This window comes from Sus scrofa, chromosome 1 (assembly GCF_000003025.6).
Source record: "Sus scrofa isolate TJ Tabasco breed Duroc chromosome 1, Sscrofa11.1, whole genome shotgun sequence".
In the NCBI taxonomy this organism is placed as follows: domain Eukaryota; kingdom Metazoa; phylum Chordata; class Mammalia; order Artiodactyla; family Suidae; genus Sus; species Sus scrofa.
In genome coordinates this window covers 119044348-119072275 of record NC_010443.5, presented here as the reverse complement: position 1 = coordinate 119072275, position 27928 = coordinate 119044348, and the positions used below count along the sequence as shown (strand labels likewise).

At 36.8% G+C, this 27928-nt stretch overlaps 1 protein-coding gene across 16 annotated transcripts in view; it reads right to left on the bottom strand.

Annotated features, from left to right (window-relative positions):
- Positions 1 to 27928, bottom strand: part of FAM214A (family with sequence similarity 214 member A) — a 130611-nt gene that overhangs the window by 52197 nt on the left and 50486 nt on the right. For 7 of the 16 annotated variants that reach the window (XR_001306191.2, XR_002344852.1, XR_001306192.2 and 4 more), the window contains exon 1: positions 19926 to 22339. The exons of 5 other annotated variants lie outside the window; for them this stretch is intronic. Coding sequence is in view for 2 of the 11 variants with exons in the window: in XM_005659592.3 (XP_005659649.1) it covers positions 19926 to 19962 (37 nt within the window). In the remaining 9 variants the exon portion in view is untranslated. Of the gene's footprint in view, positions 1 to 18701; positions 18757 to 19925; positions 22341 to 27928 lie in introns of those variants that run through there. 4 more of the 16 variants (XM_021095195.1, XM_021095202.1, XR_002344853.1 and 1 more) reach the window with 3 other exon arrangements.

The following is a 27928-nucleotide window of genomic DNA, read 5'->3' as shown; positions in this document are numbered from 1 at the left end:
TAAACTCTAACCCCACTTAATTCAATTCCAGTTCTGACACAAGGTAAATCATGGATGGAGACTCAGCCTCAGGTATTTGTTGGGTTTAGCATCAAGGTCATTCTTATCTTATTTATTTTTATTTTTTTATTTTTTTTGTCTTTTCTGTCTTTTCTAGGGCCTCTCCCACGGCATATGGAGGTTTCCAGGCTAGGGGTCTAATGGGAGCTGTAGCCGCTGGCCTACGCCAGAGCCATAGCAACTCGGGATCCGAGCCACATCTGTGACCTACGCCACAGCTCATGCAACGCCAGGGATCGAACCCACAACCTCATGGTTCCTAGTCAGATTTGTTAATCACTGAGCTACAACAGGAACTCCACTGTAAAACATCTTGATGTCTAATTCCCAATCTCTGTCTTCCTGTGAATTCTAACTGGACTTACCAGTTTACATAGCTACTATTCTGCAATCTTGACAGAATTTTGTTTCTCTGTCCATGCAACCACTCTGAATCTATTTTTTGCCACTGAGACATGAGGTGCTTACCTACCTCAGGATTGTTTCCTCAATACCTATTACACCTGATAGAGACTGCTATGTGCCAACTAAACCTGACACTTTGAAAGCGGCAAAGTAAGAGGTGTGAAGGAGTTGGAAAATCAAACAGGGAAGGGAAGCAGGGGCTAAAAGGCTTAACTTAAGGAGTACACTGTTACAAAATGTATATTTTCCAGTGGAGAATTTGAAAACCTGCCAAATTTTTTCTAGCCCCCAACTTCAGTTAAATTTCAAGTCAGCTGGGAAGCAGATGCAGAGGGAAATCCTCTCATGAATTCCACATGTTAGTAGTAACTCTAATGTTAGTATCTAACCAGAATATAAACTCTAGGCATGCAGGAGTCAGGTCTAATACATCCATCATTCTATTACCAGTGCCTAGGATAGTGTCTGGCATATGGGAGAAGCTCAATGAATACATAAGCAAGAAGACAGAGTTGTTAAGTGTCATTATTTAACTAACTAACAAGCTGTGGCAGTTGTAGATCAACTTGAGATCTTTGTTGAAGTATGAACAATTGTAGGATTCAGGTATGATAGGAAAAGTGAGCTCAGATTATTAGCTCTATAACAAATGTCAGATTGAAGGCAGTCAGGACATCAGGCAATGCAAAAGAAGCTCTTTAACTTTTATTTCAGGGAATTTCCTTCATGGCTCAGTGGAAACGAATCTGACTAGTAACCATGAGGACACAGGTTTGATCCCTGGCCTTGCTCAGTGGGTTAAGGATCTGGTGTTGCCGTAAGCTATGGTATAGGTCGCAGATACAGCTGGGATCTGGCATTGCTGTGGTTGTGGTACAGAACAGTGGCTACAGCTCTGATTCGACCCCAAGACTGGGAATCGACATATGTTGCAGGTATAGCCCTAAAAAGACAAAAAACAAAAAAAAAACTTTTATTTTACTACGCTTTTTAAAAATAGAACTTAACTTATTCACACTGACATTCTAATAAAGGGTTTTTCACACACACCACTAAAATGATTATATTCATGTATGTTTCTGGGCCTCAATTGTCAGTATGTCACGAGAATTTATTTCCTAAATAGCAACTTGATAGCCAGTTAGTGTACTCTCTAAAATGCTAAAAGTAGGTAATTTTGAGGGTCAGGTGGTGCAAACATCTTCACACTAAATCTCAAAGAAACCAAAGGAAAAGCCTTGGCTAATTCCCTAATCACTAATCCCCTATCATTAATAATCAACACAACTAGTATAACCAATGGAAATGAACAAAAGAAAGGCAGGCTTAGTGATTTTGTAGAAATTAGGACTTTCAATTATTTTCAGTGCTCTAAAATGTTTCTTTAATTTTTCTAAAGCTGCTTATATTTGTTGAATTCTATAGAGCTCAGAACTAGTGTTTTTCAATTTTTATATACATACACAAAATTTAATGATTGTGAAAAAAGTCAATATGATATTCACTCAATCATCCTACACAAAATTTAATGATTGTGAAAAAATCAATATGATATTCATTCAATCAGCCTTAGTATTTTAAGATCAACAATATTTTCTAAAGCCCTTTGAGCTTCTTGAAATAAGGATCTAAATAATGCTAAAAGCCAAAGAGGGAGTTCTGTGGTAGTCTAGTGGTTAGGACTTGGCATTTTCACCACTGTGGCCCAGGTTCAATCCCTGGTCTAGCAACCAAGATCCCACATCAAGTTTCTGCATGCCAAGGCCAGAAGCCAGAAAGGGAGGGAAGGAAGCCAAATAGTGCTAGTTCTTTTTTCCTTTTTTTCCTTTTTGACAGCCCTGCAGCATATGGAGTTCCCAGGCCATGTCCAAGCCACAGTTGTGGCCTAAGCCACAGCTGTGGCAATGCCAGATTCTTGACCCACTATGCTGGGTGGGGATCAAACCTGCATCCCAGTGCTCTCAAGATGTTGCCAATCCCATTGTGCCACAGTGAGAACTCTGAAATAGTGCTAGTTCTAAGACTAAAAAAGTACCTACAAGAATTCTGTAAGCACAGAAGGTGCTCCTTTGATATGAGCTATGACAAGGCTGTGTACCCAAAAATTCAGGAATGAATTCCTATGTTCTCCAAGTTACTTATAATCAAGTAATAAAATAAGTACCCTTTCCCCACCTTTGCAAATATTCCATAATATAAAAGAGGAATTACCCACCAATTTGAATTTGTTTACCATAACTATTAAATGGCAGTAACAAAAAATACAATGCTATGTAATTTTTAAAAACACTGTTGTAGACTACAATAAAATTTTTCATTTTTTTTCTTCTTTTGTTTTTGTTTTTATAAGGCCACATCTGCAGCATAAGGAGGTTTCCAGGCTAGGGGTCAAATCGCAGCTACAGCTGCTAGTCTACGCCACAGCAATGCCAGATCCAAGCTAGGTCTGTGACCTACCCCATAGCTCATGACAATGCCAGATCCCAGACCTACTGAGCAAGGCCAAGGATCAAACCCACATCCTCACGGATACTAGTTGGATTCATTTCTGCTACGCCACAACAGGTACTCCAACAAAACTTTTTAAAAGGCAGGTATTTTATGTTATTTAAACTTGTCATATGATTATACTACAGAGTAAAGGCTTGACTAATGAAGCAATGTCATTTATGATTACTATTTACATATCTTCCATTAAAATAATTTTAACTAAAAGTGTTACAAACACACAACACAAAAGAAACAACTCTTTATAGTAATAAAACAAATTTGTGAGTTCACTTAAAAAACCTCAATCTAATTTATGCAACTACTTATTGGATTTTTCATAATAGATATTTTCTAGGTACAAAAAGTAAATAGCATTCATCAGAAGCCAAGGAAGGTAAAACTTTACTTCATACAATTCTGCAAGGCAACTCTCTTCCCAGAGGACTATAATGGGCTGCCATAGCAAAACATCTCCTTTTCCTCAACAATTCGAATTTCCAATTACACAAAGCCACATTCCCCTCCTGGCTCCTTACCAATTCAAGGACAGTCATTTGTGTGGAGATAAGAGTATTCTTTTTGTTTGTTTGTTTTTGTGTTTTTTTTTTTTTTTTTTTTTTTTGGTCTATTTGCCTTTTCTAGGGCTGCACCCACGGGATATGGAGGTTCCCAGGCTAGGGGTCTAATCGAAGCTGTAGGTGCTGGCCTATGCTAGAGCCACAGCAATGTGGGATCTGAGTCGCGTCTGCAACCTATACCACAGCTCATGGCAATGCCAGATCCTTAACCCACTGAGCAAGGCCAGGGATCGAACCCGCAACCTCATGGTTCCTAGTCGGATTCGTTAACCACTGCGCCACGACGGGAACTCCCCATAAGACATTCTTAATAAAGTTTTCATGCAAAGGACCAGAAGCTAAATTAAGAAATTATTGATTTCATGGTATATTTCCTTCATAATATATTTGATTCAAGGAATGTCATAAATCACAAAATCCTCCCATTTTCAGAAATGAAATGATGTTATATACACTATAACTGATGGCTGAAGAAAAAATTAAAATTCATGTAAAGATTTGAAAATAAAATTGACCTTTAATATCTATTTTGTAAAGCAATAAGTAAAATATTCACTGTAGAATCAGACTTTACTTCACAAAGTAAGACAGTAAGATCCAATGAGGACAATCCTGGGCAAGGTCAGACATGTCACTTAATTTCTTCATTTATACAATTGTAATGATAAACATTAAGGGAGGAAGAAACTTTTTTTTTTAATGCAATTTTTTTTTTTTCTTTTCAGCCACACCCATGGCATATGGAGGTTCCTGGACCTGGCATTGAACCTGCGCCCTCTCAGAGACAATACCAGATCCTTAACCCACTGTGCCACAGCAGGAACTCTGGAACTTCTCTCCTTTACTTGGATTGGGTCTCTGCACACAGGGAGAGCAGGACTTTACCACAATCCTTATCTTCCTGCCAAAGGATATACTGGAGAGAAAAGACTAATTTTTGTATTCATCCATTTTATGAATTCTTCCAAAAGGCCAGTGGGAGGGCTAACATGACTGATTTTATTTTGGTAGTCAACTGGAGTCTTTCCAGTGGAAATAGAATAGTAGGGACTTGATTTACCCACACATCTAAACCACCACAACAACTTTTTCCTGACACTGACAACAGATTGTCACACAGAGATCTCTGGGAGGGAAATAAACAGGTGAGAGCTACAACTGCACAACCTTAATGCCTGGAGTAATTTTCCAGGCTGAAGCAAGGGAAAGGAGAAGCCAGACAGAGTTCAGAAGTCTCTGACTCTAGGACAAAAGAACTAAGGGAAAGGGAGGTTAGGTAGCTAGAGTCACAGGGCCAAGTACCAGACAGGAGAGAGCAGCACACAGAAAGAGCTCAGGAGAAAGAGAGAAGTGAAAGAAAAAAATTGTTAACCTGAAATTCTTGGGAAAAAACTAAGGCAGAATGATTTTCTAAACACAGAAAAGCTGAAAAAAAGTTTATCACCAATAGACCTACCAAAAATATTAAAGGAAATCCATCTGTCAGAAAGAAAATGATACCATTTGGAAATCTGGATCTGCAGAAAGAGAACTAGAGACCATACATATATAGGTAAATGAAAAATAATTTATTCTTTGTTTTAATTTTTAAAATTATAGTTGACTTATAATGTTATGCCAATTTCTGCTGCACATCATTATTCTTCATTTTTAAATCACCTTTTTTTTTGGTCTTTTTGTCTTTTTAGGGCTGCACCCACAGCATGTGAAGGTTCCCAGGCTAGGGGTCTAATCTGAGCTACAGCTGCCGGCCTACACCACAGCCACAGCAACACAGATCCGAGCTGCATCTGCAGCCTAACCATAGCTCATGGCAACGCCAGATCTTTAACCCACTGAGCAAGGCCAGGGATCAAACCTGCAACCTCATGGTTCCTTTGGTTGGATTCTTTTCAGATACGCCATGACAGGAACTCCATAAATCGCTTTTAAATAGAATTGATTATTAAAAGGAAACCTTGAAGTATCTGAAGGTAAACTTTGACAAGTTAAGGATCATAACTGCATATTTTAAAGAAACTAGTGAAAAAAACAAACAAAAAGCCCCCACAAACCTGATTATAATTAACAAGTTAACTGGAGTTCCATCATGGCTCAGCAGTAATGAACCCAACTAGTATCCATAAGGATGCGGGTTCAATCCATGAGCTGTGGTGTAGGTTGCAGACGTGGCTCAGATTCCATGTTGCTATGGCTGTGATGTAGGCCATCAGTTACAGCTCTAATTTGACTCCTAGCCTGGGAACTTGCATGTGCCACAGGTGCGGCCCTAAAAAGACAAAATAATAAGTTAACAAAGGAGATAAAATGGAATTATTAAAAAACCCTCAATCCAAAAGAATACAGAAAAAGGATAATAGAACAAATACCAGATGGGACAAATAGAAAGCAAACAGTAAGATGAAAGACTTAATCCCATCCATATCAACAAAAACCTAAAACGTGAATGGTGTAATTAAAAAGCAGAGATTTTAAGACTGGTATAAAAAGCAAGACACAATTGTATACTACCTATAAGAAGACCATTTTTAACATAAAGACACAAATAAGCTAAAAATTAGTGCTAACACTAGCCAAAAGAAAGCTGGAGTGGATACAGCAATCAGATGAAATAGATTCCAGAGCAAAAGATCTTGCAAGTGATAATGAGGCCAGTCCATCAAGACAGTATAATAGCCCTAAATGTTTATGCACCTAAGAAAACCACTTCAAATATTATAAAGCAAAAACTGATAGAACTATAAGGAGAAACAGATATATCCACAATTATTTTTGGAGATTTCAACATCCCCTTTTACAATAATCAATTAGAACAAGTAACAGAAAATCAGTAAGAATGTAAAAAACTTGAACAGTACCATCAATTTGACCTAAGTGGCATTTATAGAACATGCTACTCAACAAAAGCAGAATACACATCTTTACTAGGTATACATAGACTTTTTTGTATACTTAAGATAGACCCTATCCTGGGCCACAAAACAAGTCTTAAAAATTTTAGAGTATATTCTCCAACCATGATAGAATTAAATCATAAGTCAATAAAATAAAAATATCTTCAAAATCTCTAAATATTTGGAAAGTAAGGAACTACTGTGATTTTTTTTTTTTTTTTTTTTTTGTATTTTGCTTTTTTAGGGCCTTATCTGCAGCATATGGAAGTTCCCAGGCTAGGGGTCAAATCAGAGCTGCAGCTGATGGCCTATAGCATAGACATAGTAACATGGGATGTGAGCTGCATCTGTAACCTATACCACAGCTCATGGCAATGCCAGATCCTTAACCCACTGAGCAAGGCCAGGGATCAAACCTTCATCCTCATGGATACTAGTTGGGTTTGTTACCACTGAGTCACAATGGGACTTCCCTAACTGGCTTGATTTTAATAGTCATTGGACCACCTCTTTACTCTGAATTGAGGTTTCCAAGTTTAGAGACTGATTTGTATCCGCCAGCCTCATAAGTTGAAGCCCTAAGCTCCAATATGACTGCATTAAGAGAGATGGCTTTTAGAAGGCAATTAAGGTTAAATGAGGTCATCAAAGTGGGGTTCTAAACCAACAGGATTGGTGACCTTACAGGAAGAGGAAAAGACAACTCTCTCCCTCTCTTCCTGTCCCCCTACCACCACCCCTGCACATGCACCAAAGAAAACCATATAAGCACAAGCCAAGAAGTGAAGCCTTACCAGAAACCAAATCAGCTCACACCTTGACTGTAATACTTCCCAGCCTCACTGTGAGAAAATGAATTCTGTTGATTAAGCCACCTAGTCCACGGTATTTTCTTATGGCAGTGCAATTTGGCTAATTCACCAAGGCTAAAAGCCAGGAATCTGGTTCCATATTTCCTGTTATTTCCTGAAACTCAAGAGGAAGTGGTCCTGTGCTTAGCTCCAGATTTCTAGATAAGGCATGCTGGAGCCTGTGCTTAGAGCCTAGATGTTTTCAATTAATAAAAGAGGGAGTGAAAATGCCAGGCATAAAGGGGTTTCTAGAATCCTTGCACTTGAAGAACAATAGGGTGCATGCCTAGTTTAATAAAGTGATACTTTATTTCTCACTCTACTATCAATCACGTGCAAATATGTACAACTTCAACTCAGAAGGAGAAATGGTGATTAGTACTGTGACTCTATATAACAATGATAACTATCCAACCATCTTACATAATGTTATGATCAGAAGTGAGGAAAGAAAGAAAAAAAAAATTCTTCTGTTTATGGCATGGCATTTAATGAAGTCAAAGTGGGGGCAAGAGAAGAAAAATAAGAGTGAAAAGAATGAGGAATAAGGGGAAAGAAAAAAATGATAAATACATGTAGAATTCACTAAGTCCAACATTATATCCTAATCATCCATACTACCTATGCACCTCCAACTCTAAATTTGCTCTTTCTCTTGAGTTCCCTATATAGTCTAACATTATCCATCCTCAACTGCCCAAGCCAAAAATATGGCACCTGAATCCCATAAACTACACCTCCTAAATAGTTCTAGCCACTTTCTTCCTCAGTCTATGGCCCCTACCTATACTACCACGGCCATCATCTCTTGCATGGATAATTACAATAGCTCTGTGACTGGTCTCCCTGTATATTGTTTCCCACACTTCTCCTTTGTTAGAATTCTACCTAAAATATGGATGTGACTAAGATGGCTTAAGTTCCTATTTCTTACAATTTAAAGTCCAAACCCTCAATTTTTAATTTTTTTTATTTTTTAATTTTTGGCTGCACCCACAGCATGCAGAAGTTTCTGGGCTGGGGATCAAACCAGAGCCACAACAGTAACCTGAACCACAGCAGTGACAACTCTTGAGTCTTTAACCACTAGGCTACCCAGGGAACTCCCAAACTCTTACTTTTTCAGAACCAGTTTAAAATTCACTCAGCAGAGGCAGAGGTGAAACCTCCCTTACTCTCTCAGGCATGTATTTCTTATGATACTATTGCTATTAAAGCTAATATACCTTTGAGTTCCTTGAAGACTAGAGGCTAGTTCACTCATTCCTATAGCTACATATCAGGATTTTCTAATAATCATATCACTGTAAAGAGCTTTCATTTCTTTTGTTCCAATCTTTTTGCTTCTATTTCTTTTTCTTACCTTATTGCAATGGCTAGGTATACAATGTGGTATACAAGTATCTAGAGTGAGCACCTTCTTTCTAATCTTGCAAGAAAGTGTTCAGTATTTCACCACTAAGTATATTAGGTGTAGATTTCTCATTGATATTCATTATCAGGTTGAGAAGTTTTATAAAGTCATTTCAATTTTATAATCCCTCAAGGAAATGTCAACTTTTACTTAATTTATGATGCCCCATGAATGCTGAAGAAATTTTTAAAAATAAACAAAAAAAACCTCTGGGTAATAACTGTTGAAGAACATCTCATTTTTTCACCTGTTATTTATTTTTAGTTAAAAATAGCCTTCCTGTTATGACTCAGCAGGTCACGAACCTGATTAGTCTCCATGAGGATACAGGTTCGATCCCTGGACTCACTCTGTGGGCTAAGGATCAGGTGCTTCCGTGAGCTATGGTGTAGGTGGCAGATGCAGCTCAGATCTGGCATTGCTATGGCTGTGGCACAGGCCAGCAGCTGTAGCTCCAATTGGACCCCTAGCCTGGGAGCCTCCATATGCTACGAGTGCAGCCCTAAAAAGCAAAAAAAAAAAAAAAAAAAAGGTAAACTTAAAAAGAATTTTAAAAAATTATCTATGGAGGAGTTCCTGCTGTGGTGCAATGAGATCAGTGGCATCTTACGAGTGCTAGGACACAGGTTCGATCCCCAGCTGGGCAAAGTGGGTTAAGAATCCAGTGTTGACAGAACTGTGGCTTAGGTTGCAATGGGCCTCAAATCTGATCCCTGGCTGGAAACTCCATATGCCGCAGTGCAGCTAAAAAAGAAAAAAAATTATCTATGGAAAATGGTTTGAGTGGTATTATGTCAACATGATGGAATATCCCCATAGCCTTTAAAATAACTGTATTATTATTATTATTGTTACTATTGTTATTGTTATTGTTATTATTATTATTATTATTTGGCCATGCCTCTGGCATGCAGAAGTTCCTGGGCCAGGGATCAAACCCAAGACACAGCAGTGGCAACACTGAAGCCTTTAACTGCTAGGCCACGAGAGAACTCCAAAATAATTGTATTATTAAGAAAAATAGGAGTTCCCGTCGTGGCTCAGTGGTTAACGAATCCTACTAGGAACCATGAGGTTTCGGGTTTGATCCCTGGCCTTGCTCAGTGGGTTAAGGATCCGGCATTGCGGTGAACAGTGGTGTAGGTCGCAGACACAGCTCGGATCCCAAGTTGCTGTGGCTGTGGTATAGGCTGGCGGCTGCAGCTCTGATTTGACCCCTAGCCTAGGAACCTCCATATTAGGCGGGAGCGGCCCTAGAAATGGCAAAAAGACCAAAAAAAAAAAAAAAAAAGATAAATCCATTAAGCTAAACAGCAACATATACAATCTTATATTTATGACTTTTTACTTTTTATTTACAATGTATAAACTTATATAAAGGTCTGATCTGTATCAATGACAATATAAAAAATTAAAATAAGCTTGCAAAAGTTTGCTAAAACAAGACCTCCATAGCTCCTGAAAAATGTTAAATATTTCCCTTCTTAAAGAAAGCATGGAAAAAAAGGAGAAAAGAAAGTACTACCTATCTTTTACTTTTAACATCATTTCATAAAAGAAAAAGCATTTAAAAGCAAAAAATTGACAGTCATAATCACAGAAAAGGAGTCTCTCTTAAGAAAGGCTTCGTCTTTGCCACAGACAAATGAAAAATTGAAGTTAGACTCTCACAAGTCTAAGGAACAATCTTAGGGAACCACAACTACTACCCTGAAAACTATTTGACTTCAGGCCCTGTGTGAATAGCCCAGCTACATTCTCTGCGGGTTTTCCCCCCTCTTCCCACTGATCCCACTTCAATCAGCCTGAGAAGCTTATCTATCATTTGAAGGAACAATGATGGGGAGGGTAGAGACTATGTTCCACAAAAGTGGAAAACTGCCAATTCTAAAAAAGGGGGCAATGGACCAGAAGTCAATGAGAATGATAGCTTGCCAAAAAGAAAATGAGATGATGTAATAACCAGGAAAGAATACCCACTGGTTCCTTCAGTGATTCAACCAGTTAAAGTAGGCAGACAATGCTACCCTTGTAACCATTTACTTGTTCAAGCAGATTCATTCACTAATCTTTGCACAAATGTGGGGGGATCAATTATTTAGGACGGAAATTACAGTTAAGTTGTAAATGGCTATTGTAAAGACATCACCTTGCCATACACATAAGTTTGGTAGGAACAGAAACAGTACTTTTTTTCTAATTTTTTTCCTCAAAGACAGTTTCATACTGCTCTAGTTCCCCTTTAAAATGTGTAACTCTCCCAAAGACAGTATCCTTTGATAAAGATAATGATCAAGCAGTGGGATTTAATGCTAATGTAATGCTTTAATTAATGTTTTATTGGCTGACTCTGTGGTCATTATCATCAACGTCAATCAGCCAAATATAGAATATTTCCTTGAAACCAGATTAAACTGGTTTTAGTTCAGCCAATATATACACAATTAGAACAATCATCAATTGAGCACAGCTATTATGATCAAGCAATTATTTGTTATATTATTCCAAAATCATCTGATTAGAAAATAAACTTGCCACTCTACTTTAATTTCATATTTAACTCTTTTACCTAAATTTGGAAAACTAAAACAAATCTTAATACCAACATTTATATTTGTAATAGACCTTGAAATTGAAAGCTCTCTCAATAAAACAGAAAACAAATGAAAAAAAATTATAGTAACTTGCAAAAAGTATGAAAAATGTTATACTAGAAGCCAAAAGGTCTGGATCCTAATTTCAACTTTGTCATGACTAGCTCCAAGACTTTGGGAAAAGTCAATTAAACTCTGTGATCCTCAGTAAACTCACTTGTAAAATGAAGGAAGGTGAAACTAGATGGCTCCTTCCAGTTTAAATAATATTTGATTCTACATGTGCCAATTTTTGGAGTTATAAAATACTACCATCCCATTTATTGTCAGTACCACGTTGCCCACAAGCACAGACTGATCTTGGTACTTCTAGTCTACCACAAACTAAAAATAATCATGGGAGTGCTAGTCAGAGTACAAAACTTGTCCCAACTACAGCTGTTTTTGCTTTGTGACTTGAAATCTTAGAATTATCTATGCCTCCTCCCTTTCTCCCGTCTCCAATAAGCCATCAGTGGTAAAGTCTGACTGCTTCTATAAACAACGTCCCTTATCTGACCCCCCACCATTCCCACTTTGACCAGAGCATTGGATGCATAAAAGGGAGTAAGGAGAGATGAGATGAAAAAGCACCCTACCTACCTCTTTTTAACCTCTTCTCTCATTACTGTCCTTTATGTATCCAATGGTCTGGTCCACCTGATGTACTTATTCTGTCCTAGAGCCACCTCAAGATACCCCAGCCCGCTCTGCATTCCACTAAATTACTAGGTTTCCTTTCCAGCACTCCCCCTCCTGGCAAGCCTCACAGGGACATCTCAGTTGTTTTAATCCTCTCCAACTATGCCAATATCCTTAAAGCCACGCCATGGAAAAACTCTGTGGTAAGGTCATTCATCCTTTGTGTATTAGGAGAGCACTCCAACTCTCCTAACATTCTTACTGCTTTTCCAGTCTTGATACCTCACTAATTTATCAATGAGTCCCCCAAATTATAGTTAGTGACTCAAAACTCACTTCAACTTTTAAAAAACTGCATTTTAAAGGTTCAACTCTCACCATTTATATAAGCCTTCACAAACATTCTTTGGAAAAGTTTTAAAATTTTCTTCATCAAGAGCCTTCTATTAAGTTCATTCGAAATTAATTGTTGCTCTTCTGCATGGGGTTTTTTAAAATTGCATTTTCTAACAATCTCTTTAAGAAGTTAAAAAATGTGATGTTACCACTTGATCAAAGTTCTACAGATTAAAAGAACAGAGTCTGAAATAATGTGATAATCTCTATCTCAGCTTAAACACAATTCTTCATTAGGTCTTACCCCAGTTCACCTGCTTCTACTACACTCTCCATGATGTTTTATTCTTTTTAGGAGAAGAGCTCATTGTACCTTATGCTTTTTTCCTTCCTGAAACATAGGACAAATAAAAATAAACCACTATTTGCCTCTCTTCTCTAATCTCCATGAGAACAGGGACCAACTTTTCTACAGTTGCCCATCATAGCACTTGGCATGAACAAGTTCTCAAATGCTTGTGGAGATAATGAATAGTTAATGTTCTATCATAGTTTGTTTTCTTCCTATTTCAGCTTATTTCTGGTTAAAATGATAAAGGCTTGCTGTGACTCTTTCCAGATAATTATTTTGTTCTTCTCTTGGACTTGGTATTTTGCACTGAAATACAGTTTTTGTGAGGTTTTGTGTGTGTGTGTATGTTTGTCTTTTTGCCTTTTCTAGGGCCACTCCCGCAGCATATGGAGGTTCCCAGGCTAGGGGTCCAGTCGGAGCTGTAGCCACTGGCCTACGCCATAGCCACAGCAACATGGGATCCAAGCCACTTCTTCGACCTACACCACAGCTCACGGCAATGCTGGATCCCTAACCCACTGAGCGAACGAAGCCAGGGATCAAACCCGCAACCTCATTGTTCCTAGTCCGATTCATTAACCACTGAGCCACAAAGGGAACTCCTTTGTAATTTTTTTTTTAGATGCCCTTATCAAATATAATTCTCTTAAATGGGACAAGGAAATACTTGTTTTTAAAATAACAAGATTATATGACTGGGTCACTTTTCTGTACAATAGGAATTGACAGAACACTGTAAATCAACTACAATGGAAAAAATAAAAGCCACATTAAAAAATAATGAAATTGCATTAGGTAATCAGCAAATCTCTAGCCCAGGGCAAAATATTTACTTTTTTTTTTTTTTTTTTTAAAGAAAGCACTTGGAGTTCCTGTCGTGGCACAGTGGTTAACGAATCTGACTAGGAACCATGAGGTTGTGGGTTCAATCTCTGGCCTTGCTCAATGGGTTAAGGATCCGGCGTTGCCATGAGCTGTGGTGTAGGTTGCAGACGTGGCTCAGATCCCGCGTTGCTGTGGCTCTGGCGTAGGCCAGTGACTACAGCTCCGACTCGACCCCTAGCCTGGGAACCTCCATATGCGGCGGGAACGGCTCAAGAAAAGGCAAAATAATAATAATAATAATAAAATAAATAAAAAAGAGAGCATTTTGTGAGTTCTAGTTTCCATATTGGTTAATGGAATTTCTAGGTCGTGTAAGTCTTTTAGGGATAACAGAGAATTCATCATACCAATCCAGTGACTGCTGGGCTGGAAAGTACGAATGGAAAAAGTAGCTTGAATTTCACAAAAAATTCAAGTGAAATCCAGTTCTCCAGAAGGCATGAGAGAATGAGCTGGTTCTGCCTTCAAGGGGGGGACAGTCTTATTGAGTACGTTCACCTAAGTCTAATTCAGGGTGATGTTTGATAACAGGGGTAGATTACGGTGCTGTGGAAATGCTTAGGTGGGAACTCAATATTAGATGTTAGAGAGCTTCTGGAAAACTTGATATTTAAAATGAAAAAACTAGAACTAGTCAATGTTATTGAGGAAATTTACTGGTGTCCTTTTGTTCTGCCTCCTTAAGGTTGAAGCTGCCAGAATTGTGCTTTTAGCCACGCACCATAGATGCATGGGCACAAAGTTAGAGCTCTACAGATTTTATTGATTTCCTTCTTATCTGAACTAACCTTATTTAACTTGTCTGTGCACTGTGTAAACCATTAAGCCTAATTCACCACTGTTTCAGGGCCTGAAAATCCTCAAGTAGAAAACACTGTCCTTTCCACTGTACTTTGTGGGAATATTTCTGATTATATGGGTGTTATTACTCCATACCACACGCAGAAAGAACCATGGGACAAAAAATTGAGAAGACACTGTCACAAAAGGAAACAAAGCCCATCTTTCAAAACCACAAGTTCTAGATTTAATTTATACACTCAAAAGATGACTCTGCGATAAAAAAGCAACAATCCACTACTCTGGTGCTGTTTTGTTTCATTCCAGCTTTACTAATACCAGATAACTGGCACATAACTTTCCAAAATTATCCTCAAGCTTAACCTAATTTAGTCTTTCTTACATTTTTACCTCATGGGAATATGGTTACAACATAGGCTGGTCCCAAAAAATACACTCTGTCCTTTCAACCTCCTCCCCTCTACCACATGCATGACTCCTACTTCTAAGTATTCTCAATATTCATATTTTCCACTGAGTGTGTCTTGGTATGTGTGAACCCTAAAACTCCAGCAGAAGTAGAAAATGGATAGAGAGTTGTTTTTAACTACGAGTTGAGAAACTCTGAACATCTACAGTAAGATCAGTTCGGCTCACTTCTCTTGCACAAGATGGAACCAGTTAACTTCCACTGCAGTGGACCTGTCATCTCTAATGCAGACTGATTTCTGGAAGAGAGTCCAGGTTAAAGTGTAAGGCCAAAGAAGGTATCTTCTAGGTCTCCTCTAATCTCAGTTTACAATTTAGAGAGTACGTAGGTCCAGAACCTAGATACTGCATTCCAGGCCTGGTCCTCTTGTACTAGGTTCTGTATCAGAAACCCATCCAGAATATAGAAGTCAGCACAGGAATATGGGTATTCCCCAGGATGAATCCATTCGCAAGAGTACTAACATATGAAGCACAAGTTAGAACATTTTCCCTCTCCTCAGAAGCTATAAAATAATGTCCCATGCTCACTACTTAACATTTTGCTTGCATACATATCCTGAAGTCCTTATATGGTATTTTTAAAGTCTCAGTTCTCTAGAATTAATGCTCTTATTTTCAGACTAAAACCAAGTTATGTTTAACAAGATTTCTTTAGAGAATTTATGAACTTCTGGATATTTTTCACAAAATTATGTATATACACAGATGCATTTTTTTTTCCCCTAAAAAGAGGGCTGATATTTTTCAGCAGATTCTCAAATGGGTCAGTATCCCCAAATGAGAAACAGTGATACAGAACAATCTTTTTGTTCTTTTTCTGTGTGGATATTTTTCAGAAAAGTGATTTAAGGTAAGTATGCACTACCCAAAACAAATGCACCAATGAAATGCAATCAGGTAAAACCAAGATACTTATTTTTAAAAAGGTTCTCATAACTACTCTTTTATCAGATGTAAAGAAGTCAATGGACCTAATGCAAAAGCCACTTGGGCAGTATCACTGAATGCACTGACAGTGAAAAAATGGAGTATACTTGCAAGAGATTGTCTTTAATTTGTTTGTTCTCTAATTCTCAATAAGCTAAGCTTTATCTTCAGCAAATTGCAAGACTAAATATGTTTATGTGAGAATCACAAAATCTTGATGAAAAAATGAAAACCACGATGGAAACAAAGATTAAGTCTCTCCCCCAACACAGCATAAAATTATCACTGCCCAAAGCAATAAATACTGTGGTAAGCTGAAAAGAACCTGAAATTTTGTATACTTATTAAGATGACAGAAGAACATTTTCTAAACATTTTCACTTAGAAGTTTGAGTTTTCAAAATTTAGCCCTATACCACTAGATTTTTATTCTCTTAAGTTCTTATATTTCAAAAGTTACAATCATCATGTATGTGATAATATTTAATTTCTGGCTCCCAGAAAGTTGTCTTGTGCCTTGTCATTAATGAGTGTAAATATAAGGTCACCCTTAGCCCAATCCTAACTGAGGAATTAAAAAATCAGAAACAAGTTACTTCCCAGTAAACAAATCTCTGAGGATTTAGCAACTCTAGCCAGTCAAACCAGCACTTGTGGGCACTTGTATGCACACATGGTGTGTGTGTACACACACATACACCAAAATAACACTACCTCAAACAGAACAACTTTTTTCTACCTCTTCTTCTTCATCTTTCCATATTCTCATTACTTCCTTACCATTATTGACTATTATCTTTCTTCACAGGTTTAGTCATGTACTTCCCTATCAGCCCTGCCCTTTCTTCAGCCCAAATCCCCAGTTTCATGACTTTCTTTGTCATGAAGTATCTCAAAAAACTGAGATATCTGTAAATGTAAAACTTAGAGGAAAAGTCTAAAAAACTATACTTAAATAATACTAAAAAAATCTCAGAATTTAAAAATGTATGATAATTTAAAAGAGAATGGCCAATATTTAGCAATAAAATGTTATATAAATAACAGGGATTATAAATAACTGGCAGTTTCCCTTTCACACTCTGGATGACAAGAACCTTACAGCAAAATCTGAGACCCACCTATGTATGACCACTAGGGCCCGATTATTTTTTCTACCATATCTTGACTTCTTCCTGTAATTTATAATTTTAATGCCCTGTGCTTATCATATAAACCTTATAATTCAAATCCTTTGATGTTCAGAAATCTCTGAATGAGTAAAATTGAGACCAACGAAGAAAGAACAAAGCGATATTTCCAGTTTCTCAAGTAACAGCCATCATGCTACTACTTATAACTCAGACTCACCACAAAAAAATTATATAATCAGAGTCAAGCAATACTGCAAATAACTATGCTTTTTAAAACTGGGGTCTTTGATTTTAGATACAAGGACATCTGAAGATTAAAAAAAAAAAAGATTTACTATACCTTGCAAAAGCAGTATAGATTATGCAACAACACCGTGGCTACATGAAAATGCCTGATAAAAAGTTGTCAAGACTAAACTCCTCTGCTCAGCTGCCAATAATAATCAAATTTTTTTTTTGGATTCAGAATATGAACAAGTAGTGCAATTTCTCCAAAGAAGAGTCAAAGAAACATTGTGTCATATAGCACTTAGAGCATACATGTACGAATCAAACGTTTGGGATAATACTTGCCATAGGAATGATTAAAAAAAAAAAAAGATTTCTCAAAGGACATAAAGAAAAAGAAATACTCAGATTGTTATCCTTTCCCAGCCTGAAATTTTAAATTACAGATTTTTTTAAAGAACTGTAAATGAGATACTATTTACAGTTTATTGCCTGGTAATTTCAAAATAAACAAAACATTTATTTAAAATAGAATCAGTTACAGCAATCAGTGCATTGAAAAATATTAGAACTTCTATTTGCTATTCTTTATCAAGTTACTAAGACAAAAAAATTATTTTTGAGAAGTGAAGTATTTTTCTACTCACAAGTACAAAAAGTATAGCCAATTTAAAGATGTGACACAGAATAAGACAACTAAAATTCTATTATCAAATTATAGATAAATTCCAAGAGTCATAATATGCTAGCAATGTCACTAGCCTTGACCAGATTTAAAAATTCAGTTATTACCCTGAGGCTCTGTATTGAACAGGAATTTTCAGATGTATAAGACATACAAGAACGATCTTTAGGTACTGCGCTCAGAAATAAAATCTGGAATTCCACCAAAACTATTCCTCCTGCAACGCAATGGTAAAGCCTTGTGTGACAATCCAAATTTGCCAATATTGTGTTCCTTTATTTTTGAAGCATATGAATGAAATCATTCTGCTCTTGAAAAATCTGTTAATTCTTAAGAAATAAAGCAAGGAGAAAAAGGTTTGTAAACCAAGCAAAAATTTGGTTTTCGTGGTTCTGCAACTAAAAAATAAAGTGAAGTGAATAATTAGAGTAATAACTCAAAATGGAAATAACTAGGATTGACTTCCATGTGATCAAATCTATGTTTGATGAACTTGGGTCCTCTCAAAATACCCCTGCCTCCTATCCCTGCCCCCCTCCCAGCTCCTCTTCTGCAAATGAGTGTTTTATATTATGAAGGCCACCAAGTCCAAAGAATATAATAGCTTTCTTCATTTTGCTGTAATTTTTATAACTCCCATCAAGATCAAGTTTGGGGCTACAGCTAACAAAGTGAAAAAACTAAGAAATGCCCGAGTCTTTTAAAGTTCAGCCACACAGAGGTTCACATAAAATACTTTTCTAATGTTTAAAGACAATATATTTTGTAAATTTGCATTTACTATTTGAAGTCTTTAATGTAATATAAATACATATGTATCATTTAAAATGGTCAGTAATGGGCACAAAAGCAAGAAATATATTTTGAGTTTTTTTTCAAGAAAAGAAATACTTCTCACTTAGCAAATAATACTAACCTTTCCTAATGACAAGTACTTCTTGAAGAGAACAGCAACAACATCAAAACCAATCCTGTTCCAAAATATATCATTTGAAGAGATAAGAAATAAGGCTTGGAATTTATACTGTACTAATTTTCTTCAGACATAAATCACCTAGTGAATTAAAACGGAGCCACTTACATAACCAGGTGAAAATGGACAAGCAAAAGAAGATTGTTCATAGATGGGCAATATACTGATTAGTATTCTGTTCTGCTTTAATTAATTTAAAACAATCAACAATGTAAAGTATAATTTCATAGTATTTGAAATTATGTAGAAACTTGTTTAGGATATTTTAAAACTTTCCTATAATCAGTTAAACTGTTTTTTTCTAGATTTTATAAAAACAAACTGTAACCATTATTCTGTTCAATTATCACAAATACTGAATTAGTGAGGTTTAATTTAATAAGGCTTTACTATATTTGCAGTATTAACTATGCCAGATCTGGAATTACTACATTTAAGAGGCTTACTTTAAAAATACTATCTTAAACATTTCTAGTTTGTCTTCAAAATCCTTTATTTTTTCAATTTTCTATATGGATATTTAATAGAACACGCCACTGTCTTTGAGGTTGGATTATACTATTTATCCTTTATCTGAACTGAGAAGAACTAGTCAACGGATCAAATAATTAAGAGGTTACACAATCTGCAGTAGCATCTTCAGAAATTCCTCACAGAAAGATAGCATGTCAAAACTATGTCAAAATTCTCACTAAGCTAAATTCTGACAATCTCTGTCAAATTCTGTCAAATCAGAAAAAATGAATTTCATTTTCATAAAAATATGTAATATATTAAATACATTCTCCTTCACATTTTTCTTTAAAAAAAAAAACCTCCTGTCCACAAGTACAGTTAATACTTCTGTCTAACCTTCATCCTTTTCCCCGTTTCCTCGTTTTTATCATATTTTCCCCCATTAAGTTAAGCACATTGTATTTTGGTTTCTTTTCTCCCTACTCATTGTTCAGATCAGCATTTTAATAATCTTTTAAGCAATGCTGTTCAAAGAAAACGGGCAATATGAAGCTAAAGAAAATTCCCTAAGTTCAATGTTTTTCAAAGTGAGATCATTTTCCCAGACCTATTTATTAAAAATCCACGCAAAGCAAACCCTATAACTGGTAAACAGCTACAGAAAATTGGAAGCTTAAAAATAAAGCCGTTAAAAAACACTTCATTACACACCTTCTCTGTGAAGCCCTTTGTTTCCACTGAAAACCATATTGGAATCCTTGTATAAAAGAAGTTGCCTCCTGGCTGTCAGTAGCTATACAGTCAGTAACTGAGGGATCCAGATGTCTGCAGTGGTTAAAACAAATGTTGAGCAGTGGGTGCTGATTCCGCTTCCCTCTGTGTAAGGTTTTTCACAAAGGCAGCAGAGTAAGAGCGCACATAGCAACAGCACTCACAGCTGATTGGACGGAGGGTGTGCTCTGCCGCCCCTGCTCGCTAGGTCCACTACAGCTTCCTGTCTACTTGGCAGCACTGTCTTGTTGTCTTTGCTCCTCTTACCAACTCAGCTGTGTTTAGGCAACGTGAAAGGAAAGATCAATAGAACGATAATGACAAAGTACTCCAGCATAAGCCCCTAAAACGTACGTCTCTGGGTGCTTTTAAAAGAAAAAGTCATAGGGTAAACATTTACCTCAGTGTTTCACATAAAACTGAGGACAAAGAGGGGTGGTGGAGGGAATCATTTATTACTTCGCACTGCAAGTAAATCAGCCTCTACCAAGTGAAACCCTCTGAAAACAAACAATACAAAACTTTACAACAATTAGAATAAAACATCAACCTCCATCTACCTAGAACTATGTTACTTTACAACAATCTTCACAAATTCCAAGAAAAGCACCACCAGTTAGATAGTGAGTATTAGACAGGGCCTAAAAATAGTGCCGCCCCCCGCCCCCGTTTATGTAGTGCCTTTTAAGAGGTCAAGAAAAACTGAGTTTAACAGATTGCTTAGAAAAATATTTTAAAAGGAAAACTGCTTAATAAACTCTGACAATAAAAGATTTAACTAGGTTATCTCCATTAAAATGTCTCTTCTTACATAAAACAATAATGACATTGAACCTGAATTAATTTATTTCCTCTATCATAAAATTTTCTGAGATAGGAAGGCATAGGAGTTTCTTGTTTTGTTTTCTTTTCCACTAGGTTTCAAGTACTGGACTCCGATGTACCAGTCTACACTATTTCCAGAAGCTTTAAGAGCAAAAACAAAAATCCCTCCAAACTTACAAAGATGTTTGGAGGTGTCAATGCAGGCAGAGGAGATAAACAAACAGATACTAAGGATCAGAAAAATTCCTCATTTAGGAAAGAGTTCCCTTGAATATCATATAAACTAGGATAGTGTTTTTCAAACTTTTAAAGCAATGGAACCTTTTTAACCCATTTCATTCTTCCAGTAAAATGCATTATTAGTGGTTGCATTGGGATTTCTATACAGGACGGGTTTGTGGGAGTAGGCGGAGGCTATAGCAGAAGCATACTGTTTATAATTCAGATCTTTGTTTATCTGGAGTGTCCTGAGAGTAGGGAGCAAAGGCTGATGGAAATGTTGGCACTACTGAAGCACCCCATGAGCACCACGAGGCTATTTTTAAATGAGAGGCTACAAACAACACCGCAGTTTCTTATCAGCCCTGTAATCCACCAAATTCCTACCCCTGAAAAAGCTTTCAGGATCCCTAGAGTTCTACAGAATATAACCAAGAGATATACCCTGTATGAGTATCTCTTCTTATTAACCTGGTATAAAGGAAGAATCTGAATGATGGTTCCACAATTAGCCAAAGGGAGAGCTATTAAACCCTCTGAGAAATAACAAGAGAAGATGTGTTTGGGAGCACAGTAACCTCTTAGGGAAAGCGGCTGAGAGAAAGAATGACATAGGAAGAGAAAATAAAGATTTTAGAGTCAGGCTGAACAACCTATGTTCAAAAGATGAATCTGCCCTTTACAAACAGTAAGACCCTATACAAATTATCTACTCTGAGCCTCAGTTTTCTTATCTATTAACTCACAGGACTATAGTGAAGGCAAAAGGTGCTCTTTGCCAGCAGACTTGTTTTTGTTTATTTGTTTTTCGGTTTCTTCAAAACTTTGAGACTTTGCAATATTACTCCCTTTGCTAGAAGTGGTCTCCTACACCCCTTCAATTGATATCTCCTTTAAATTTCTCTTTTCCAGGGCAGCTTTACCTGAGCCAAGACTAGGCCCAGGATCCTTGTACTTTTTTCTTAGAATTTAAGCTCATAGAAGGTTAAATAGCTGTTAACAAAATGACTAGTGTGACATTCTCCTCCACTATACTAAAAGTGCTTTAAAAGGAGGTACTATGTCTGTCTACATTACTGCTTACCTAGCACCATGCTTGATTAATATTCCACATACTATTTTATTTGATTTCACAACCACTGGATGTAAATAGAACAATTATCATTATCTGCATTGTTCAATGAGAAAATCAGCTCTAAATGTTGATTTACTCAAGTCATACAACTTGAAGTAAAAGCAAATACATTTTTAATAAATTCAAAATTCTTCCATATCTTTTTTTTTTTTTTTGTCTTTTTGCCTTTTCTGGGGCCGCTCCCGCAGCATATGGAGGTTCCCAGGCTATGGGTCTAATCGGAGCTGTAGCTGCCGGCCTACACCACAGCCACAGCAACGCAGGAACCAAGTCTCATCTGCAACCCACACCACACCTCACCGCAACGCCGAATCGTTAACCCACTGAGCGAGGTCAGGGATCGAACCCGCAACCTCATTGTTCCTAGTCGGATTCGTTAACCGCTGAGCCACGACAGGAACTCCTCCAAAATTCTTCCATATCTTTGAAAAAAAAATATAATCTCTAAACTGTTTTAGAATACTTCCTTTCAGTTATAATTCTTAAACTTTTTAGTAAGAGGCTAATGATAGCCTATATCTATAATCTAAAACAAATGATTAACATATGCAAAGAGAACTTATCGAAAACATTACATTTGGTCAGAAACATGCGATTATAAGTGAATAAAATGAACTCTAAGAGACATGCCACCTTAAAAAGTAAAATCAAGCCAAGAGATTTATTTAGCTGAATGATTCCTCTGTGCTACCACTTTTCTAATAAATTTCAAAATGGCCCTTTATGTAATTCTGAAGAATACTTGCTTTTTTCCCTGGTTTTGGTACCCAAAACTATAAATGATTTCAACAGTCTACAAATTAAGAATCTGAACAGGAGTTCCCGTCGTGGCGCAGTGGTTAACGAATCCGACTAAGAACCATGAGGTTGCGGGTTCGATCCCTGCCCTTGCTCAGTGAGTTAACGATCCGGCATTGCAGTGAACTGTGGTGTAGGTTGCAGACACAGCTCGGATCCTGCGTTGCTGTGGCCCTGGCATAGGCCGGTGGCTACAGCTCCAATTCGACCCCTAGCCTGGGAACCTCCATATGCCGCGGGAGCGGCCCAAGAAATAGCAAAAAGACAAAAAAAAAAAAAAAAGAATCTGAACAATATAAAATACTATACTAAGTGCTAGTCTCAGGTTCTCAATTCTCAACCCTCAACTGTGAAAAAACCTCTTTTCCCTAGCACCCCAACCTAACATGGTCATAATTGTGCCCTCCAAATGGACCAGTTCAAGAAATATAAATTACTTATATTATACTAATGTAAGGAAATAGATAGGAAAGCAGGTCTTCCATAAGAGTTTTTTATTTTTTTGTTTTTTTGACACGTGGAAATTCCTGGACCAGGGATTAAACCCGTGCCACAGCATTATCCCGAGCCAGAGTAACAATGCCAGATCCTTAACCCACTGTGCCACAGTGGGAACACCTCCATAATTTTTTTTAAAGCTACATATTCCAAATATAAAATGGAAAAATTTGAAATATCAACTGTTTCAGGTCATCTGTGTCCTCTGTTAGCAGAAATAATTGGGAACCATCTACTTTCAAGATACCTTAGAGATAACCATGCTAGCTTGGACACTTTTTAAACAAAAAGAAATATTCCTAGAAGAAAAAAAGAGCCCTTCAAAAATAATTATTACATAGCTACTCTACACCTAGGCCCATGGGCCAGGCATGGTGCTCTTTTCTTTAAATGCCCATCTTCTCTGACTCTGTGGTATTCTCACAGATGAGGAAACCAGCTTGTAACTTGTCCAAGTAACCAGAAGTAACTGGGCAAAGCCAGGACGTAGGTTTTCCTAAATCTAATATGCATGCTGTTAGCAATTCCTTTCATAATTACATTTCCATAAGATAAACATGGCATCACATGAAAATGAAATTTAAATACAGAAATCTCAAGTTAACAGTTTCTATTATTATTCATTTAATCATCACCAATACAGCCCCATTGCACCTCAGAATTATCATTTATACACTACTTATAATACAAGCTATAGCTATAATGTGATTACTATATGAGGACACAATAAAAGATTCAATCTGTAAAACTTCATTACTTCCTGATCTGATCCAGAGAAAGTAAAGGAAGTAGAAAAGAACACTGAATCAGGAACCACAGATCTGGGTTCCAGTCTAACCTCTCTATAATCAGTTTTGTGATCTTAAGCCCTTCTTTGAAATGGCTCATTTCTAAGTCATGAATCTTTTTTTTTTTTTTTTGGCCTGCCTATTGGTATGCTGTAAGGATCAAAAAGGACAAGATTCAATTATTTTGAAAACAGCAATGTGCTACACTAATAGGATATTTTCATTCCTGGTGGCCAGTCTTCTAGGGGATTACAGTGTAAACACATTTGCATAAAATTCAACCTCATTACTGAAAAGATCCCTTAAAGCAGCAAGACATAGTGGAGAAGAGCCAGTCAGTCTAGGGTTCAAGTTCTTTCCATTTAACAAGCTGTGCTATCAAATTATTTGATCTATTACTTCATCTATAAAGTGGGAATAATAATTTCTTACACTTTAGAGTTAACCATCTAGCCCAGTTCTCGGCTCTCAAACAATTTAAGTTTCCTCTTTTCTTTTGTCAACATCAGGTCTTTAAGATGTTACTAAACGGCGAATGCAAATGCATATATACACAAACATACCAACAAATAAAGGGCAATACATTAGTAACATCTCATATTAATAAACAATGGGGATAAAATTTAAATCTTGAATCCCAAAGAAAGATTTTTATAACAAAGATATTTTTTAAGTTTCTTAAATAATGTCACCTTAACAACACATTTCACAGCTCACTAACTCATCTGCAAGAATAACTAAACAAAGCTAAATTTAACATTATTAACAGTTTTGGAAATTAGGGAAATTTATTGTTTTTCCCATTAAATCAGACTCTTTATTCAAAAATTATGATGTTAGGTCAGTACTGGGATAAATTAAGCCATAAAAATTACATTAATTTCCACTCGCATGGAAATTTCTAGTGATCATTGTTGCTGAAATGTTTATCCAGTGATTTGTATTCATTATGACATGGTACAAATAAGCCAAGTGGCTAAACAATCCAAACATACTGTGTTTTTAAGAGCTAAAACACTTCCTACGATTATAATATTTAAAAGTACCTAAGAGATTTAATGGTGATTTTCATCTTTCAAAAGATTTTGGGTTATGATGACCTAGATTAGTTCCAGGAGCAGAGCTTTGTTTACAAAATCTAAGAAGTTAGAGAGAAGAAAATGTTCTGGCCTTTTTTTTGGCATCATTCATACTACATTGTTTAAAATGAGCTAGAACTGGGGTTATTTATAATCTAAGCTACTGGACACTCCAATAATATCTTATACAATTAGATTTAATAAGTATCAAGATCAAGTATAAGAATTCTTTATTTTTTTATTTTATTTATTATTTTTTTGTCTTTCTGTCTTTTCTAGGGCTGCTTCCTGTGGCATATGGAGGTTCCCAGGCTAGGGGTCTAATCAGAGCTGTAGCCACCGGCCTACACCACAGCCACAACAACATGGGATCCGAGCAGCGTTTGCAACCTACACCACTGCTCTCAGCAACACCAGATCCTTAACCCACTCTGAACGAGGCCAGGAATCAAACCCGCAACCTCATGGTTCCTAGTCGGACTCGTTAACCACTGCGCCACAACAGGAACTCCAAGAATTCATTTTTAATGTCCTATAGTACTTGCTTTATAAAGTAATATCATCATTATTACATAAAATATTTGCCAGGATGCATATGGGTTCTCCTTCACTTACACCCGTATTTATTTAAAGACATAGTCTGGGACGCTGTTAATATCCTGCTATCATAAAGAATGGTATGTTTGATTCAGTCCTAAAAATCCAGAACCAGGAGTTCCCGTCATAGCTCAGTGGCTAACGAATTCGACTGGGAACCATGAGGTTGCGGGTTCAATCCCTGGCCTCAATCAGTGGGTTAAAGATCTGGTGTTGCCATGAACTGAGGTGTAGGTCACAGACACAGTTTGGATCCCACGTTGCTATGGCTGTGGTGTAGGCTGGTGGCTACAGCTCCGATTCCACCCCTAGCCTGGGAACCTCCATGTGCCACAGGTGCAGCCTTAGCAAAGACAAAAAGAGCCCCCCCCCAAAAAAAATCCAGAGCCAATCAAAAATTTTTTTGATTTTTTAAATTTTTTTTATTCCGATAAAATGTTTTAGTAAAAGTATTTCCATGGAGATAATGTATCTTCCACTTAGTTTTCCCTTTGACAATCACAACTTTGAGAAACAAGAATATTTTGTAGATTGAAAAAACAGAATTACTGAGATTAAGGCAGCTGATAGATACCTGGTTGAATTACCTAACCCAGATTTAATCCCAAATCCTGGGTTGTTTGTTTTTTTCTCACAACTAGTTATCACTGATAGATGTCATAACCTCTGCGAATTATGCCAATAGTCATACAAATGACAGATTCTACATTTTAAATTTCGGAGGAAAATCTAGTAAAAAAAGACAGTTATGTGGAATATTGAAAATTAACACACATTTAAGTCCTCAAAGCTTTAATACTCTGCTTGCATTTTTAAAATTTGCTCATTTCAGGCTATTTCATATAGTCTTGTTTCCAAATGATATGACTAAACTTTTGCAGCTACCTGTAACATTGCAATCTAATATATCTAAAACTGAATTAATTTTCTTCTGAATAGTATTCTCCATTTTTACCACTCCCAATTTCCTAAGCTAACAAACTTTGGAGAGAATAAAAATAGCCACTGCTTATATGTTTTATGATTATATTGTGCCTCACACAACTATTTTACTTAGATTATATCATTACAACAAACCTATAAAATGAGTACTATTATTATCTCAGTTTTAACCAATGAGGAAACTGAAGCTCAGGGAGCAGGTGACAAAACCAGAACTTGAACTCAGATCTTTCTAGTTCTTCTAAATGCTAAAACAATCTGCAAGATTAAATGTGTTATGAAATTAGTTTAAGGGATTGAGACTATCATTTTCTCTTGAAAGCAGGAAAAAGAAAAGATCAACCATTACTGCTTAAGCAAGGTTGAGTGATGACTTTGGTTTGGGAGGAGGGAACGCTTTGTTCAACTGTCTTTGTAATTGTGAGTCACAAAATATTATAACCTACTGCTCTATCTGATACTGCCTCTCAGTTACCACCACCTCCTTTAATTTTCTCAAATAGGTGTTTGGTTCTACTGTATCACATTCAACCAACACGGACTTTGGAAGCACATATTAACAGCTGATATAAAGTTTTACCTTGTTTGAGAATGAAGTAGTTCCTAGAGATTTACAACCAGAATACATGAATTCTGTAACTACTGACTATGCCTTTTTGTGTAGTAGGAGACAGTTTGCTTTTTCCTCACACAAATGCTACAGTGAATCTATCAAAGCTCTCCATTTTCAACACAATTTCAGTTTACACAATTATTCCTCCCAGCAAGCCAGGGCTTGTACTTTGAATACCTCAATGGTTTCCAACCTTTTAGACAAGGAAGGTTTTAGCTGCACTGCCTTAGAGGAGAAATCAATAAGGCCTCAGGAACTGAGTGCCTCAGTTGAAACCTGCACTTCCTGAGTATAATTTTCCATTCCTCATTCTCAAAAAAAAAAAAAAAAAAAAAAAAAAAACTAGCACAACCAACACATACAAACACACCCTATACTCAAAGCCAAAATATTTGAGAACATCACAAATAGAAAAGGGTAGAACAGCACAAGGTAACCTCCAGTCCTGA